We start from the raw sequence: 18,631 nt of genomic DNA, 5'->3' as shown, positions 1-18,631 counted from the left end.
ACCTCCTCCCCGCCATGTAGTTTGCTTGAGTGAAACTCCAAAGGCCATCCCTGTTGGGAAAGCTGGCTCTGGCAAGAAGTTGAAATTGAATCTATTGGCAAAATGGGAAATTATTTGGGGGCGACGGAATTAAACTTCTGTAGTTTTTCTTCCTTTTCTCAATTGTACTTTTGTTCACAGCTTCAGCTGGGAGAGACAGTGTTCACATTTAGTTTGGAGTTTATGAGTTCATATTTTATAATTAACGTTGCCAACAGGGGAGTTTGATTAATACCAAGCAGTGGATTTTGAGCAATGTTCCATACAAATTGCCAAATTTAGCAATAAAATAAATCGGTGATGTGAACATAATTAGTAGGATGACTACTTAAAATTCAAAACTGAATGTGAATAATTCCAAATCATCTGAGCCACAAATCCATTATTTGTATAGAAGGGAGAAAGTATAGCATTTGGGTTTTATTTTGCCCTCAACCACAATGTTATTCAGCACCAAGCTGAACATAATGAAACTTCTACAATGGGTTGTGACAATATTTTAGAGCAACCCAGAAACATACACAGATGCGTGTGCATGCACACACACGAAGGGAAGGTAATAAGGATAAGAAATGCTAAACTGTGAATTTTCATTGCAAATGTAAAAATCTATAACAAATTTTTCTGCAAATGCTGCATTACATTCTTCTGATGCACCATACATAAACCTCTGGCACAGAATTACTCAGGAGAGGTTTTTGCCTTTAAATATTCACGGTACCTTATTGTCGCCCTGGACTTCTCCAAGCCTTTGCTGAAGTTCTTTAATTTCTTCTCCCAGATGTTTATTTCGGTCCTGAGAATCTCTCAATAGTTGTGCAAGATTAGCCTGCAAACTGACAAAGGATTAATCTCCAAAATTTACAAGCAGCTCATGCAGCTCAATATCAAAAAACAAAAAACCCAATCCAAAAATGGGCAGAAGACCTAAATTGACATTTCTCCAAAGAAGATATACAGATTGCCAACAAACACATGAAAGAATGCTCAACATCACTAATCATTAGAGAAATGCAAATCAAAACTACATCAGTCAGAATGGCCATCATCAAAAAATCTACAAACAGTAAATGCCGGAGAGGGTGTGGAGAAAAGGGAACCCTCTTGCACTGTTGGTGGGAATGTAAATTGATACAGCTACTATGGAGAACAGTATGGATGTTCCTTAAAAAACTAAAAATAGAACCACCATACGACCCAGCAATCCCACTACTGGGCATATACCCTGAGAAAACCATAATTCAAAAAGAGTCATGTACCACAATGTTCATTGCAGTTCTATTTACAATAGCCAGGACATGGAAGCAACCTAAGTGTCCATCAACAGATGAATGGATAAAGATGTGGCACATATATACAATGGAATATTACTCAGCCATAAAAAGAAATGAAACTGAGTTATTTGTAGTGAGGTGGATGAACCTAGAGTCTGTCATACAGAGTGAAGTAAGTCAGAAAGAGAAAAACAAGTACCCTATGCTAACACATATATATGGAATCTAAAAAAAAAAAAAAAAAAGATGGTCATGGAGAACCTAGGGGCAAGACGGGAATAAAGACACAGACCTACTAGAGAATGGACTTGAGGACACAGGGAGGGGGAAGGTAAGCTGGAACAAAGTGAGAGAGTGGTATTGACATATATGCACTACCAAATGCAAAATAGAGAGCTAGTGGGAAGCAGCCGCATAGCACAGGGAGATCAGCTCGGTGCTCTGTGACCACCTAGAGGGGTGGGATAGGGAGGGTGGGAGGGAGATGCAAGAGGGAGGAGATACGGGGATATATGTATACGTATGCTGATTCACTTTGTTATACAGCAGAAACTAACACAACATTGTAAAGCAAGTATACTCCAATAAAGATGTTAAAAAAAAATAAAAATAAAACGTAGATTTCAAAAAAAAAAAAGATTAGCCTGCAAATATTAACACATTATGAAATATAATCAGAAACGGAGGAGTGGAGAAATGCGGGGCTTTCTTAGGCTTATTGCAGCCAGCATCCAAGCCCAGCTGAACCATTAGAATAAACACATGTACGAATAAAGCAAGTGTGCAAATCACACCACTACAACTGCATGGAGAGAAGTAAAGTTGGCCATGAACCTCAATTTGGGGATGTTCTTTGTTTCCAGAATGGCTCACAGACAAGTGATGGAGGAACTGGTCTTTTTTTTTTTTTTTTTTTTAATTTAAGAGCTCCTCACAAAAACTCTTGCAAGTGGTCTTAGTTCAATTCTAACTTTGGGTCAACAATATAGGAAAAATTTCATTTCCTTGTTTGGATAGTTTTTTTTTTTTCTTCAAATAGATCGTGTTTAATGAACTTTTCTTTGCCACCTTAATGCCCAGAATTTTGATCAAAATTGTCAGCCAGAGAAGAGACCAGTGAGGTGTCACGATTTCAGACATCAGGATCCAGAGGTAATTCAACAGTCTCCTGGGCTGTTTTTCTCACCTCCTTATTCCCCTGTTCTAGTTCCTAGAGTACCAAACAGCCAGGGTGAGTGCTTTCCAGTCCATCTTCATGATGTCATCCCTTCCTTCAGATTTCCTCCTGCTCAGAGCAGATCCCTCTGGCCCCGTGCGCAGTTCTCCCCCAGGCCCCCTCCCCCTCTCAGTCCAGCTTCATCGACACATCTCGGCCCCTTTCCCGGGAGCACGCAAGCACCCTTTACCATGCTCCCACCCTTCTCAGGTTCCCTGAACCTGAACTTGCATATGCTCCCAAACTATCTACACGCTTTTATCCACTCAAGCCTCTAACTTACTATTCCACTTTACCTCCCATGGCTGCTGCTTCTATACTATTTGAATTTTGCTCTAATTCTCACCTTGCTTATTGCACTCTTATCTAACCTCAGCAAGAAGAAATGAGCTATCGAAAGGCAGAGATTCTTTTTTTCTCCCTCCTCAGCCTCCACGTACATTGCTCCAGGAAGTGCTCTTGTTCCAGCGAATGTTTTAAAGACCCACGATGAATAAACGGAGGAAGGAAGGAGGGAGGGAGGCAAGCCAGCAATCGGAATACGACTCCTAAAACGGAATCTTTCAGAAACAGTCGCACAAGGGATTTGAAAGTTATCTTTTAGATTCCCTCCATGTGATAGCTGAAGAAACCCAAAGCCAGAGACACTGCAGACGAGTGCAACTATAGTGGCTAAATCTCCAAAGACTTTGATGTTAATACTTTCGGGAATACTGAGTTATGTTAGGTAATCAAAAGGGAATGAAGTGAAAGAATGTCAAGATTAAACCTTGGCTTAACCTTGACTCCTCACTTTGTCTCATGTCCCATATTCCATCCATCGGGATATCCAGTGTCTCCACCGTCAAGGTAGCCCCCCATTCAGCTCCCCCGAAGCTCACCTCCTGGCTGTTCCCCACGTGTACCGGGCAGGAGCCCATCTCAGCGCTGCTCTCTCTGCCTTTTCTCCGGACTGCACTGCTCCCCCTCCAGGATACCGCTTGGCTCACTCCCTTGCCCTTTTCAGGTCTTAGTTCAAACTGCACCGTTTCAGCGGGGCCCACCTGGACCACTTGATCTAAACTGCCATCTGGCCACCCCCCCACTGAACGCCCAAGCCCTTTCCCCTACGCTACTTTTTATTTCCATAGCACTTACCATCTCTTAATATACCACGTAATTTACTTTATAGTTTATTGCCATATGTTTACATATGTTTATTACTTACTGTTTATTTCCTGTCTCTCTCTCCCTACTAAGACAGAAGTTCCATGAAGGGCAAGGAACTTTGTTCTCTCTACTGGTCTACCCCAAGCACCTAGTGGATGCCCCATAAATATATCTTAAGTGAAAGATAATATGCTGAGTCTGGAGGTTGTGGTCTCAGCCTAGGGAAATATCTGGAATAATAAAATACTGAAACCAGTGCCTGGCACGCAGCGTTGCATAGAAACCCCACTCATCCCCACTGGCTGGATTTAATCTAGCTCTGATTTCCACTCACTTATTTGTGAACATTACTCAGTAATGTGATCTAATTCTCAGCCCCATATTTGCAAAGCTCATCTCTTGTAATAGTTGTGTTTCAATTGTCCCAGATTTCCATTCTCATCAGATAAAAATTTGGTGAAGGATGAGGAAAATTCATCCCCATTTTACAGGCAGGAAAGCAAAAAGACAAGAGGCGCTGTGATCCACTGACTTCTTTGGGAAATTTCCAAATTTCTTTTTGGAATCAGATAGACTAAGTTGGATCCCAGTTCTGCCACTTACTGGGCTGGGTGACCTTGGGTAACTTTATTAACCTCTTGAGTTTCCCCACCTGTAAAATGGAGCTAACCATACATACTTCATGTAGTAATTTGATCCTTACATTGAATAATGAACCTAGGACGCCTACCACAGTGCTTGGTATACAGTAGGCACTGGTTAAATGCTGGTCACCTCCCCTTGACTCTGCCCTTCCAGTGGCTCCAATTCGATCACTCAGTGGACAGTTGGATGGATCTGGCCGAATGGCTCCTTGGACACAGCTGGCTCCCTTGTCATCCTGCCCCTTCACTTATTCATCCATTCATTTATACAACAAATATTTATGGAGTGCCTACTATGTGTCAGGCACTGTTTTCAATTCTGGAGATACAGCAGTGAGACATACAGACAAAGCCTCTTGCCCTCGTAAACTTACATTTTAATAGATGATATTATATTAATTACGTTATATTACAACAAAATGAATAATGACCGAGGAGCTGGATGGTAAGTACTATGGAAACAAATACAGCAGGTAAAGGAAACAGTGTGTGCTGGGGAAAGGCCACAGAAGGTGTCACAGCGAAGGCCACACTTCAAGTCTTAAACCAAGACTTGAAAAAGGAGAGAGAGTGAGCGTGAGCCTTGTGGATATCCCGGAGAAAGTTCCAGGTAGGTGCAAAGGCAACCGGCTTCCCTCTCTCCTTCTCCCCCTCACATCACAAGATGTTCACGTTGGAAAGCAGTTCAAGGCCACTAGAGCAGGCGGACCCCAGGGACTGCAGTGAAGTGGAGAGATGATTCAATTCTCAATTTTCTTTTCCTGGTTCCTCCCCTCTGTCCTGCAGCTCTCCTGCCTTAGCACAAGGTATCACAGGTGGGCAACCTCTCCTTTTCCTTCCGGGAACTCCAGAACACTTCCCAGACATTAGCTCAGCAAGCATAATCCCTCCCCCAGGTGGAGGGACAGAGCCCCCAGGCTGGAGGGACTGGCCCAGAGGTGGGGCAGGAGGAGCCACCCGGGGCAGGTGCTGGCATGTGGCTAAAAGTGGCCTCAGCGAGCCTGCTGCCACCTGAACACGGCATCTCAGCACCCCATCTGCAGGAGACACAGCAAAATTCACCTTCACAGGAGCCTGCTTTTCTTAAACAGTGGAAGAGATGTTCAGAAAGAAATGTTTGTAAGAGCAACAGTGAAAAATTTAACGAAAGACCAAAAGAAAAAAAAAAAAAATCTGAAGCGTCCCTACCTTCCCTTTCTGAATCAACAATGGCTTGAGCCCCTCAGGTGGGTGGGAAGACCCTGACATTTGCTCACCAATGTAACCACAATAGCTAAACCCGTACAACTCAAACTATCAGTGGTGAAAGACCTCGACCTCCGATCTGTCACAGATCAGTACTTGTGCAAAATACAATAAAAATCAATCCCTAGGAAAACAAATTTAAGAAGACATCAAGGCCCCAAGTGTTTGTTAGATTCACCTGACGTAAAATCATACATAACTGTCAGATTGCTATAAAAGTTTCCGAGCCCTGCCTCTCAATTTCTGCACTCATCTTGTCGCAGGGACCGGAAAGGGCAGCTTGCAGCCTGGCACTGGTCCTCAGGCCCCACTTTGAATAGCACTGAGCCCAGCAATACTCCCCGGTACTTGGATGTTACAGCAAAGCAGGCACCCACCTGTTATATATCAAAGGTCCCAGTGACACGTGAAGCAAAGGACAGCGCTGCTTTAGGAGACAGCGAGTCAGAGACCCAGTGATGTGACTGTCAAACGTTATTTACTCTGCAGCCTGGCCGAAAAGAAATCTACCCAAATAAAGTCAAGCATTTCTACGGTAGCTGCAAAGCAATGGTTAATTAGAATCACATCGCCTCCAAGGGGATTCACTGTAAATCTACCGCAGATTTCAAACTGACCCCCTGGGGTAGGGTAGGGTGAGGGAGACCCCCCTTTTAAAGCAGGTGACTGTAATTTTCTTTCACATTTCACAGGCTGGCTTACTTGTCAACACACAATTCTTTTCTATTCAGTCCTTCCACCTCCTCAACTCCCAAACAATAACTTTGAAAACTAGAAAATGACTACTCTGATACGGTGCCTAGTTCCTTGACATATACCTTAAAGAACAAAAAAAAAAAAGAAGGAAAGAAAGAAAAGAAAAGAAAGAAAAGTAGTACATTTCAAAGCACTCAAAATAGAGGAGAAAAGTTCACATAATTCTTTTGACCAAAAATAACACCCATGACTCACACACGTTCACTATAACCATCCATCAAGCTAACACACGGCGCCTGCTTCTAATTTATCAGCTATGCAGACCGTTTTGTCTCTGTGTTATTGAGAAGGACTCTGTGACCATCAGTTTAGAATAGCAGCACTATGTAAAGGAAATGTCAGGGAAAAAGTGGCAGACCGTCTAACACTCGAAAGGATTTCACAGGGAAGGAAAACAAAACCTAGAGATTATTTCCTCTAAATCTCTGGGGCAGGGTGGGTAGCATAAATAGCAAAACATGAAAAGCTTTCAAAAGAAGCCTCTTTTAAATATTCAGATATAGCCAGGGCTGACGTTAAAAGGTTGACATTTTCTCTCAGATAATAGTGGGATGTTGAATATCCTGGAGTATATTGTAGAATCTGTATACTTAAGTCACTCTTTCTAGCTCGGAGTTTATCTATTAAAATTGTGATGGGGAAGGGAGAGAAGACAGATTTGATGAAAACATAGCTGGGAGGCCCAAGGCCAAAAGGACATTACAGCTGTCCATTCCAACACACGTTCCTTTGTCAAGGATCAAGTCAACCCCCAATTACAACGGATGTCTGCAGAAGTATGCCGCCAAGGCCAGCCCCTGGTGTGGGGACCATGAGGCTCGGGGAAATTCTCTCTGCACAGAGATGAAGACTACACGTCCTGACAGCTGCTGCAAAGGCAGAGATCTGGGAGTTGAGAGAACTGTGTGCATCTCGCCCCAACCTCTCTGCCTTTTTGTGGACATTCTCACTGAGGCAGATTAGTAACGGGGACGAGGGGATCTGTTCTTCTCCCTTTCTGCAGGTCCTGCTACATCCTAAACTCTAGATCTTGCCTCTACCACTGTATTTGAATTCCTTTATGAATGAATGTCACAAAATACATCCAAGTTTATACTATAGATGCAATACATTTTTGAAACTTGTAAGAAGTGGTAGGAGATTTTTTTTAATGGTACATCACATTTGGCAATGACAGTCTCTGTGAAGGAACTCTGTTTTCAATGATCAACTAACCAAGACTGGTTTACAAGGAAGGGGGAGTTCAGGATACCAGTTGTAAGAAACAGCCCTAAATCTTTTAGATGGGGAGAAAAGGATCCACTATATACCATTTTCCTCCCTGATGTAATAAATGAAAAGCTGGATATGATAAGATCAGAATATGCCATGAGGGTTATTTTGATCGGAAGGCAATTGAGAATCAGAAGATACAGAGAATATTCTTCCCTCCCCTTTTCAGCCTAAAAATAAGGGCATACATTTCCCTTTGTGAGTTGTCCCATCCCCTCCGTACCAGGAAGAGAATAGCAACTTTAATCACCGGACACAGAGCGTTGGTACCATGATGAGTCTGCATAAACAAACCTAACTAAAATAAAACCCTATCTTCCATTAGTTTCCCATATACCTCCTAGTCACTTTCCCACAATTTATCACCCCTTGAGGCCCAAACCCCCTCTCTTTTATTAAAATGCTATATAAGGGCTTCCCAGGTGGTGCAGTGGTTAAGAATCCGCCTGCCAATGCGGGGGACACGGGTTCAAGCCCTGATCCGGGAAGATCCTATGTGCCGGGGAGCAACTAAGCCCGTGTGCTACAACTACTGAGCCTGTGCTCTAGAGCCCGAGAGCCACAACTACTAAAGTCCTCGAGCCTAGAGCCCGTGCTCCACAACAAGAGAAGCCACTGCAATAAGAAGCTCACACAACCCAACGAAGACCCAATGCAGCCAAAAGTAAATAAATAAATAAATTTTTTTAAAAAATGCTATATAAGCCCCCGAGTCTAAACACTTCTTTGAGTTTCACTTCTTCTCTGTGAACTCCTGTGCATGTAAAATATTCATGAAATTGTTTGCTTTTTTCTCCTGTTAATCAGTCTTTTGTCAGTTAAATTTGCAGGCCTCCATGTACTGAACCTAAGAGGGTAGAGGGAAAGCTTTTCCTCTCCAACAGACAAAAATAAAATGAAAGAAAGTGATGAAAAGTTTAAGATTAACCTTCCAACCTTGCACTAACCAGACACTGGGAAGGGCAGTAAAACGGGCAGGCCATGTGTTTTCTCCTAAGTCCTTAAATAATTCAGCCCAGACACCAGGAGGGGAAAGGGGCAACATTCCGGTTACTATGCCTCAAGTCACCCTGAAACCTTTGTAATTTATTAGATATACACCACTTCAGTAACCTAGCCATGGAAAAGTCATTCTCCATCATAATGTAAAAATGATGTATACCAGAAAATCCTGTAACTTCCTTCTCAACTTGCTGACATATTAAAACTCAATTCAAAAATGGGAGGAGAAAAAAATAAGAGAGAGACAAGTAAAACCTTGGCCTAGGCACTTCCTCAAGGAGAGTTGTTTGTTTGTTTTATTTTAAAAAAAAAGAGCGTGAGAGAGAAAAAGAGACCAGATTTAGAAAATGCTCCTCAACTACATGGTGTTGACCCCTGAATCCTTTAAACTCACACCTTCAATAGGGTAAAGTACTCGATTAAGCAAGAATATGTGAAAAAAAAATGTTTGACAAAACGTGGAGTGTACTTGAGCGGTGTGATTGATAGCAAATTTAATTGCAATTTCTACTCCGCTGCTTTGGTCTACGGCGACTTCTGTGTTAATAGTAATAGAGTGAAACTTGCTTTGCTGAGCAAGCGCCCCCTGTTCATAGCAACTGCCCAAGCGATGACCTCTGCTACAGCGACAGCTTTCTTATTTACAAGAAACAACCACCCGAGAGCTCATTCCACACACAGTTTTTGGCTGTGCAAGGAGCCCTCGGCAGCCTACTCTCACCCCACTATCTCCAAGCACACACTTGCCAATGCAGGCATTTCCAGGCCCACAGGCAAATGCTCTTCAGTAGGTTTAGGAGGTTGCTATTTAAATAAATGTTTGCTTAATCTTGGCCATTATGGCTCCGCATCTGCCACTTAGTGGCTCCCTTAATAGTTCCCAAGTTCTTTAGACTCACTGAGCCTAAATTCCCCCATGTTTAAGTTGGGGGATGCTCTCACCTTGCTGACAAAAAATCACTGCAAGGATTCGAAGGGCTTCTGAGCAGGAGGTGTGAATGCTCAGAATGAAATTACTGTTATTATGATTTGGGAGGACTCCCGCAGGCTGAACCCTGGATTTCTTCCCAGCTTCCCTGGTGTGACAGTGAAGTTGTACTGTTCGAAGTGTTATAAAAAGAAACATCCCAAAGCACTTGAGATCTTTGAAGGAAGTTTTAGGTTCTGAGCATCAAACCGAGATGCATATACAAAGTTGCTCTGATTTGTGGTCACGGGGGACTAAACTAAGATTGACCAAGAAGACTTTTCTATTGAAGTAAAAGGCTCCCTCCCATCCCACAAAGGGCCACTCTGTGCTCTGATTTCTCCAGGGTTGTCATCCTGGTGCATGTCACCGTCTAAATAAGCCATCACTTTTTAAGGGAAGAAAGCAAAGACTCCCTCCTGGACCAGGAGGAATACCTCCCGTGGTACCTCGGCTTGAAATCAAAACAGGGAAAGACGGAGATGTGTTTGATTGTTTATTCAAGGAGGAGTTTGCATGGGGAAAAATGTGTTGCTGTGACCCCAAAGAATCCCAACTTATAAGAAGATTAACCCAGGATAATTTAAATTCCCCTTTATCTCCTTTGGAGGAACTGCTTGTTTCGCAAAAAAAAAAATATTTAAAGGGTTGTTTGAGATCTTTTGGTGATCTCTCACTGCAGTGCAGAGAGGTGTTCTGTGTACGGTTCTGCCTGGAGTATCAGGAAGAAATTTTCATTTCAATATCCCACGAGAAGCCATTAGTGAAATCACTGTTGTCACGATTTCTTCACAGCTTCTTTAACGGATGATTTGCCATTGGAAATTGAGTTGTTTTAAGAAGGATTCTAAATTCTAAAAGAGAGCCTCGATCGACAACCATATTTCCAGAACTACAACCATGAAAGTTCTGGCTGTCCTGTAAGGAGGAGACAAAAAAGCAGGAAGACATTACGGCCAGATACTGGCTGCCACAGGAAAGAACACTGGCCTAACGGGTAAAGACTCCTAGCTCAGCGTCTGCTTCTCAACCCCTCCTAAGCAGAGGGTTTTGGATAAAGCACTTCATCTTTGAACTTCCAAAATGGGTGGATTAAATGTTGACTATGCTTCTTCCCCATTCAAACAGACTAAGAGTTAAATATGGAACCAAACCCTGAACTAAAACACTGAACTACAAGTGAGCAGATTTGGATTTTTAGGCCTGCTCTATTAACCTGCTGTGTGACCTTGGACAAGTCACAGGAAAAATAAAAAATAGCCAGCACCCATTGAGCACTCACTAAGTAGAAGGCAATGGGCATTATAAGCATTATCACACCGATTCTTACAAAAACTTTATGAATATATCTCATGCTTTTGTTCATTTTGGAGAGGAGGAAATTGAGACTCAGAAAGGTAACACAGCTTGCCCCGGATCACCCAGCCAGCAAGTGGAAGTGTTATATTTGAATCCACAAAATTGGATGCCAGAACCCAAGCTTTTATCTACTGCCATCCATGACGCTGCCTTGAGACTTTACGAAAGACCTAACTTGCAGTGTGGCCGCAGAAGACAGCTGGGAGATGACACACATACATAGATATATACGTGCATACACACATTCATACATGGTCTCTGAAAAGCACAAAGCGCTGCCAAGACTGAGGATGGGGTATTGTTTCTACTTATATTTGAGAAGAACCCTCAATACATTTATAGTCAGCTTGAGCTGCTACAACAAAACACCATAGACTGGGTGGCTTATAAACAACAGAAATTTATTTCTCATAGTTCTAGAGGCTGCAAATCTGAGATCACGGTGTCGGCACAGTTAGGCTCTGGGAAGGGCCCTCTTTCAGGTTGCAGATTTCTTGTTTTGTCCTCACACAGCGGAGAGCAGAGCAGAGAAAGCAAGTTCTCTCGTGACTCTTATAAGGGCACTGAACCCCCTCGTGAGGACTCCACCCTCATGACCTCATCTAATCCTAACTCCCTCCCAGAGGCCCCACCTCCTAATACCATCACATTGAGGACCGGAGTTTCAACATATGAATTTGGGGGGATGTAAACATTCAGTCCATAACAGAGTGATGATAGTCATCTCTCCTGAGCTGAGAAATGAACAGGGGAGGAGTCCATAGCAATTCCTCCTTCAAGTCAAGAATAGGAAGCCAAGGTTTCAAGGCTGATGGGCAACAAGATGCTCAATGCGGCATCTTTTCCTTTTCCAATATGTGGATCTTTTGACCCCCAGGTCCCATCTGTTACCCCAGCAGCTGGTTCTCGTTCCAGTGCCTTCCGCTTACACAAGGTACATTTGCTTTGCAGCTGGAGGGGTAAATACTTCACCTACTGTTTTGCCTTCGGGATAAACATGTGATATAAGACAGGAGACACCAGGTCAGGGTGCACGCTTCTACCCCTGTTCCTGCTGATGAAAGAGTTAAGAAGGTAGTTGTGCCTCTCCTTTCCAGTACCGGATACACGGATGCCAAAGCTGCCTGCTTCAGCCTAAATGGAAAGTTTCATTGTAACCAGTGCCTGCAAATTTAATGGTGCATTTTCTTCCCCACACTGAGCTAATGAAGAGGACGTCTTAACACTCCCCCTCACTCATCCAAAAACCAACCCCATGCTTTCATAAATAAACTAACTATATGTAAATAAAATTTGAAAACATATATTTTAAACAGGTAAGATTATTTTTCCAAATACTGGAATTATTTTCCTCCACTGTTAATCAAGACATTTCTTCCATTACTAAGCCAGAATTCCCTCCCTGGCTTTGGGCTATATTTTTCTCTCCACTGCACTGGTTACCATTTAACATCCTATATATTTTAATCATTTTGTTTATTGTCTGCTCATAGCATCCCTACTAGAATTAAGGTGACTATTATTTATCATTCAAACCAAGACACTTTGGAGAGGACAAGGAGCACTAATACAAATTATGCCAGGACGAGAGGTGAAAATGGCAATGATCCTGAGTAAACAGAAGGCCTGGTCACCCTAACCACAAGGCGAGTTCTGAGCATGAGCTCTGAGTGGACTGCACGACTTTGAACTCTGGCTCCACCGATTACTTACGTTATTTCCCTTGGGTAATTTACTTGACCATCATAGGCCTAAATTTCCTCATTTGTCTGATGGCAACAATAATAATAACCCCCAGCTCCCATGGTTGTGTGGGAATTAAACGGGATCGTCCACAGTGCAGTGCTGGGCACAGGGTCTGACAGACTGCAAGAGTGAGCACACAGAAACACTGGCTGCCATCGTCATTATTTGTCATTCCAAGACTCTCTCAAGAAGGCATGTACAGCAGATGGTTAACACACGGTCTACCCAGCACCCCGTCAACATGACAACAGCAGAAGCTGCCTTGTATCTACAGGATGCCTGGCCATGCCCAGCTGCCCTGGCCTGAGCCTGGCCTCGGGGCGCTCTCCCCTGGGATTCAGGGAGCAGCTTTTTCCTACAGGTCAAAGACATGGGGTCTGTAGCCCTCATGAGGTCAGCAGCCGCGTTTCCTGTTCTACAGAGAAAGCAGGTCCAGAAAAAGAAATGGCAGCTGACACAGAGAATGCTGAGGGCAGAGGAGAGAGCTGGGGGCACCTGAGTCCGGGTGGTAGCTGGTCCTGAGGCCTGGCTGCATTTCCGACTCCCAAGGTTGCTGCTTACCCAACCCTTCTGCGGTCCTAGGAGCCAGGAACTTCTTCTTTGGCCCAAGCTATTTCACGCTGCCAAGGGTAATCAAAAGGGTCCTGACAACAGCACACTAATATATAATCAATTTAAAAAGAAAGGGATGATAAGGAAGAGGAGAAGATGATAAATAATTATTGACGCTCACCCGGTGCCAGGCACCGTGCTGAGGACTCTACTTGCGTACGTTATCTCCTTTGTTGCTCACAGCCACACTATGTGGTGGGTACCATATTTATTCCCACTTTGTAGATGTGAAAGCTGAGTCTCAGACACCCAAAGGAATCTTCCCAAGGCCACACAATTAGTTTGGCGGGTGTCATTGCTGGCTCCCTAAGCCCTTCTATCCCAGGTGATTAATCTAAGCCAATTAATGTATAGTACCCTCCCAGTGAATGTTAGTAGACCAGGAATGGGAGTACGTCCTACACTGGCCCAGTGAAACTGGAGGGAAGGACTCATATTCCATGGCTGGGTTTTCTGCCTTTCCTGCTTCGAGGAAAGCTGATGTTAAGTTCAAGAGGAAGCTGACGTTAAAATTGGCATAATGGTAGAGTGGTCAGATAAAATATAGGATGCCCAGCTCAATGTGAATTTCAGATAAATAATCAATAATGTTTTAGCATAAGTGTGTCGCGAATATTGCATGGTACATACTCTTCTACTAAAAAAGTATTCATTGTCTATCTGAAATTCAGATTCACCTGGGTATCCTGTATTTTTCTTTGCTAAGTGTGGTAGAGAGGAGAGAATGAGCACACGACGACAGTACAGCATCTGAGACCTGCACTACCTCTCAACTTGTGGCTATGCAAGGGCATCGATTCCTTTATTGATTAAGCAGTTTAGAATTTCTGTCACTTGCACCCCCGTCTGTCCTATGTCATCCATCCCAGGCAGGAAGAATGCAGAGCAAGCTCACACCACCACACTAAATCCTAAAGGGACAGAAACTAAATGCCATATTAAAAGCTACAAAGCCAGCGCTTAGGACATTGAACTTGTTTTGTTTGTTTGTTTGTTTTTTAGAGCTGTAAGAATGCAGCTTGACAGACTTACTGGAATTCATCAGATTCTCTTCAGTCAATGTAAATTTTTTATTATAAAGTCACAGAACGTGAATCCACTTACACTGTAAAACTCCTTCATGAATACTAACAAACTCTGAAATCGCAGCAAAGATGATGCCTCATAGCCACCAAAAACACAGAAACAAAAACATTAGCAATTCCACATTAAGGATCCCAATTTTTAAACATTTACGCTAAATTTCTGTGTCATTTTGTTTAGGAAAAAAAAAAAACATCAATTAGCTCCATAGAAAATTTTGACTTTAAATCAAACATGGAGCATTACAAAATAATCAAATAAAGTAGGAAAGGAGTGTGGGAGTGAGCAGAACTGAATGACTGAAAGCATAGCCATAGGACTGAGTTGTTATTTAAGGGTGAACGTCGTATGTGTGTGTGTGTGTGTGTGTGTGTGTGTGTGTGTGCATATGTGCACGTGCGCGTCTACTGTTTACTCAGCATCGAAAATCACAAGGTAATAAATCTAAGGAGTTTATATGCTGTGCCAGGTATTTGATCAATGAACAAAAACAGGATGTTGTCTTAGCCTTTACAGCTATGAAGACAGCAAACAATTCCTGTGTCCTTATTTTCATCCACCAGTTTTGAAGTCCAGTTCTGGTGCAGAGCATTTCCCATAACATGGTACACACAGCATTAATATCACCATCATCCAGGCTCCCCTCAAGCCCGTAAAAGGCTGTAAGTCAGGGTATGTCAGTACAGAACGATTGTAAAGTTGAGGAAAGTGTTGAAAAGCAATATATCTATATATATGCATGCAACTGGATTAAAAAATTTGATGTACGATATTCCTGGACATAATGCTATAAAAGTATTAACTGTCCCTATATTGATCTATACATTTAACAAAACCCCAATCAAAATACCAATAGGTATGGGTTTGGGGCGGGGGGTGGGAATCAGAGGAGGACTTGATAAAATATTTGTCAGTTATATCTAAAAAAAGAAACAAGAAACATCTGAAAAGAAAGAGCAAAGGGAAGGAGAATAGCCCAAACAGGTATTGAAAGTATTATAAACAAAAACAGAATAATGTGGTACAAACAGGACAATACAGGAAGCTCAGTGGAACAGAACAGAAAGTCCAGAAAGACACACACACACACACACGGATTTGTCCATTGCTAAAAGTGGGCATCTAAAATCCGTGGGGAAAATGGATACTCAATAAACGATGTTGGTTACCACTTAGGAGAAAAGAACATAAATGGCTTATGAGTTTTGTTAGTGAGATGCCTTTTAAAAGTCTGAAGCGGCAGAAGCTAAATAGCAGAACGGCATCCATCCACAGAACAGTAAGCTAAAGTCCTCTAGCAGTGTGCTCTCAGCTCGTGGTTTTCTAAAAGGATTCCCAACAAGAAAGGGAGCACAGTCAACTGGAGTGCCTTCTTCCATCCTGTTAGACTTCACTGCGTTTCCTTCACCCAATCCTTAGGCCCTCTCTGTAGGCAGCATTTCTGTACCACCCACTCTCTCCAGTAATACAAAGTGCTTCTGGGAAGTTAGAAGATTTCTCTATACATTTTTTGGGATTCCCTAATCCCCCAGTTGTTGTAAGGCATCAATACGAACATTCTGAGAGTTGTCAAAGATCAGGAATAAGTCTTACCTGTTTCCTCTTTTCAGGGGGAAGTGAGGGATCTCCATCCTACAAAGAAACCAATGTTACATTTTATTTTTTAAAACTTAGATGTGTGTAGATTCAAGAAATTGAACCGAACTATGAACTAAGTTCAGACCCTCCCCTCTCCCGCCCCCTGCAACCAACAATGTGCTGAACCAAACTCAAATATACTTAAAAAATTTTAAACTATAAACTGAACCAGAGTTATTTTGGGAAAACCTCTAAGGAATCACTTCCAATTAGGACCAATCTATATATTTTCTAAACCTATGTGAGCCAAATAAATAAACTGGATTTATCAAAATTACTTTTGAGCAGAGCCTAAACAGAAATAATATTTCATTTGGTTTGAGTTGAGCTCCTTTTAAATAGATCCAAAGGAATAGTAATGGACACATACAATGCACACACATACTTGAGTTTTCTCTATGGGCAGAACAATTTGGGGGGTGGGGATAGGCTATGCTCAAAATAAAAGAAAACTAACTGAGAACTTCTAGTCCTATCAGACTTTTTATCTTAAAAGGATTCAATTCCTCTCCCTCGTGTGCCATCTGGGAATACATAAATATGTCAGGTGAATGATAAATGCTCAGGAAATAGTACTTCTCTATCTGATGCTGTCCACATATAAGTCAACATGATTTTAACCTCAGGAATCTTTCTACTGTACTTCTGTTCCAGGACAGTTCAATGACCCCAGCACAGACGGTTAAATGCAAGCAATAGTGTCAGCACTTAAAAAAGAGATGGCATCAGTGAGAAAAAAATAAGTGAGAATGCAAAATAGCACTATGCAGTTGGTATCCTCCATTTCAGTAAAATTTGCATCCTTAAAAATCTTGCCATATGAAAACTAGAGAAAATCTAATTGCCCAGGAAAGGGAAAGGTTTAAAAATTATGGAAATATTACTATGCACTGTTTTAAAAAAATGAGTTAAATCTGTATATATGGCCTAGAGAGATGTCCAAAATAAAGTGCTGAGCGGAAAGAGCGAGTTTTAGAACAACATTTATATAAAGCTGTCCAATAGAACTCTCCGCAATGAGGGACATGTCCTCCAGCTAACTGTCCAATATAACAGCCACCATGGAGATGTTCTATATCAACACAGTCCCATACGGTAGCCGCCAGCACCCCGTGGCGATTGAGGGCATGAGATGTGATAAGTGAGACAGTTTTCAATTTTATTTAATTCTAATTAATTCAAAATGAAATTTAAATAACCACACGCAGCTAGTGGCTTCTGTATTAGTGCAGATGTATAACACAAATCCTCTTTAAAAAAAAAAACACCTCCATACAGTTTTAAGTAAATAGGCACACCCAGACACATTCAGATATGTGTGTTAAGTTCACGGGTGCCAGAGCAAGAATCCGGAAGCGTGGACTTATCAGCTAGCAAGTGGGACTGGATCGTGGAGGAAGTAGGGTGATGACTTTCACGTCTTAATTTTTCCACTGTGGAACTCTTTGTGACGTAATACGTACAATCAGCTCACGGTACTTCTTCTTTAGGGACTGGTGGCGCTCTCGAAGCTGATTGGCCATGAGTTTGTACTGGTCCCTTTCCTGCTGGCATGTGTCCAGCTCCTTGGAAAGGATCAGCAGGGCTTCCTTCTTACTCTCCAGCTTTCTTTTACACACCAGGTACTGCGGAACAAACACATGCAGGCGACGGCTCAGAACCGTCAACAGGCCTCCCTCCTCTCACCCGCGCTGGGGTTCACACACCCCGCAGAGTTGGTTTTGTTGCCTTTTTTGTTTTCAGAGATTGTATACCTAGAATCATTTGTCAGTCAATGACATGTGAGCCTAAAGGCTGCTACTGTACCTGACATAGTCCCCTCGTGACAGAACCAAAACCTTGGACATTCATGAACTTTGGCCAGCCGAGACAGGAAAAATAATTGATAAATAAGTTAAAAAGCAGAATCCTTTTTTAACAATTACACAGATAGCTAAATAAATAGATAGTTGGACCCAAAATTTTATTTAAAAAAGGATTTAGCTATCCAGGTAAGATGATGTAAAGTTCTATTAAAATCTTACCAAATGATATAACACGGAAAGATTTAATAAAAATTGTATATATTACTAACAATTATCTCTTGGGAGCAAAATTATTTGCATTTTTTTTTTATTCTTTATACTCTTCTGTGTTTTCTAAATGTTATAGACTACACCTATATGGCTTCTATAATAAAGAAAAGTACAAAAAATGTAATGAAAGATAATTTAATTGAACCATAAATTACTGCAATAGATTGTACCCACCCATGCAACCCAGCAGACATTTTCTCACTCGAGAATTTTTGTTCAATAAACTCGGTCAGAGGTGTGCACCTTCTCCTATGATTCCAATGCAGACACCCACCACCCAGAGACCAATTTTACGAGCTAAGTATTTTAGTCACACTCTGAATTATCCCCCCAAAGTCGGGTGTGTCTTGCTGGAACTCGTCCTCAGAGCTGTGGGATATCTTCGTCCCTCCATCTCCCCGCTCCCCACACTGTGACCGACCCTCACCTGACAATCACCCACCACCTGACCAGTGTGAGCCCGACTGGGCTTCTGTCCTTTTATTGGATCTATAGCACCGTCTGGTGTTATTCACATATGTGAAATGTGGAACTAAATACCTTTTGAATTTGCC

At 42.3% G+C, this 18,631-nt stretch overlaps 1 protein-coding gene across 3 annotated transcripts in view; it reads right to left on the bottom strand.

The window, feature by feature from the left end:
• CCDC149 (coiled-coil domain containing 149) overlaps nucleotides 1-18,631 on the bottom strand; it is a 96,467-nt gene that overhangs the window by 43,589 nt on the left and 34,247 nt on the right. The window contains exons 2-4 of one of the 3 annotated variants that reach the window (XM_036853475.1): nucleotides 17,466-17,627; nucleotides 15,958-15,996; nucleotides 761-868 (exon numbers count right to left, since the gene is read on the bottom strand). In XM_036853475.1, coding sequence (XP_036709370.1) covers nucleotides 761-868; nucleotides 15,958-15,996; nucleotides 17,466-17,627 — 309 coding nt within the window. Of the gene's footprint in view, nucleotides 1-760; nucleotides 876-15,957; nucleotides 15,997-17,465; nucleotides 17,628-18,631 lie in introns of those variants that run through there. The other 2 variants (XM_036853477.1, XM_036853476.1) reach the window with 2 other exon arrangements.

Source organism: Balaenoptera musculus, chromosome 5 (genome assembly GCF_009873245.2).
Source record: "Balaenoptera musculus isolate JJ_BM4_2016_0621 chromosome 5, mBalMus1.pri.v3, whole genome shotgun sequence".
Taxonomy (NCBI): Eukaryota; Metazoa; Chordata; class Mammalia; order Artiodactyla; family Balaenopteridae; genus Balaenoptera; species Balaenoptera musculus.
This window is presented reverse-complemented; position numbering and strand designations above follow the sequence as displayed.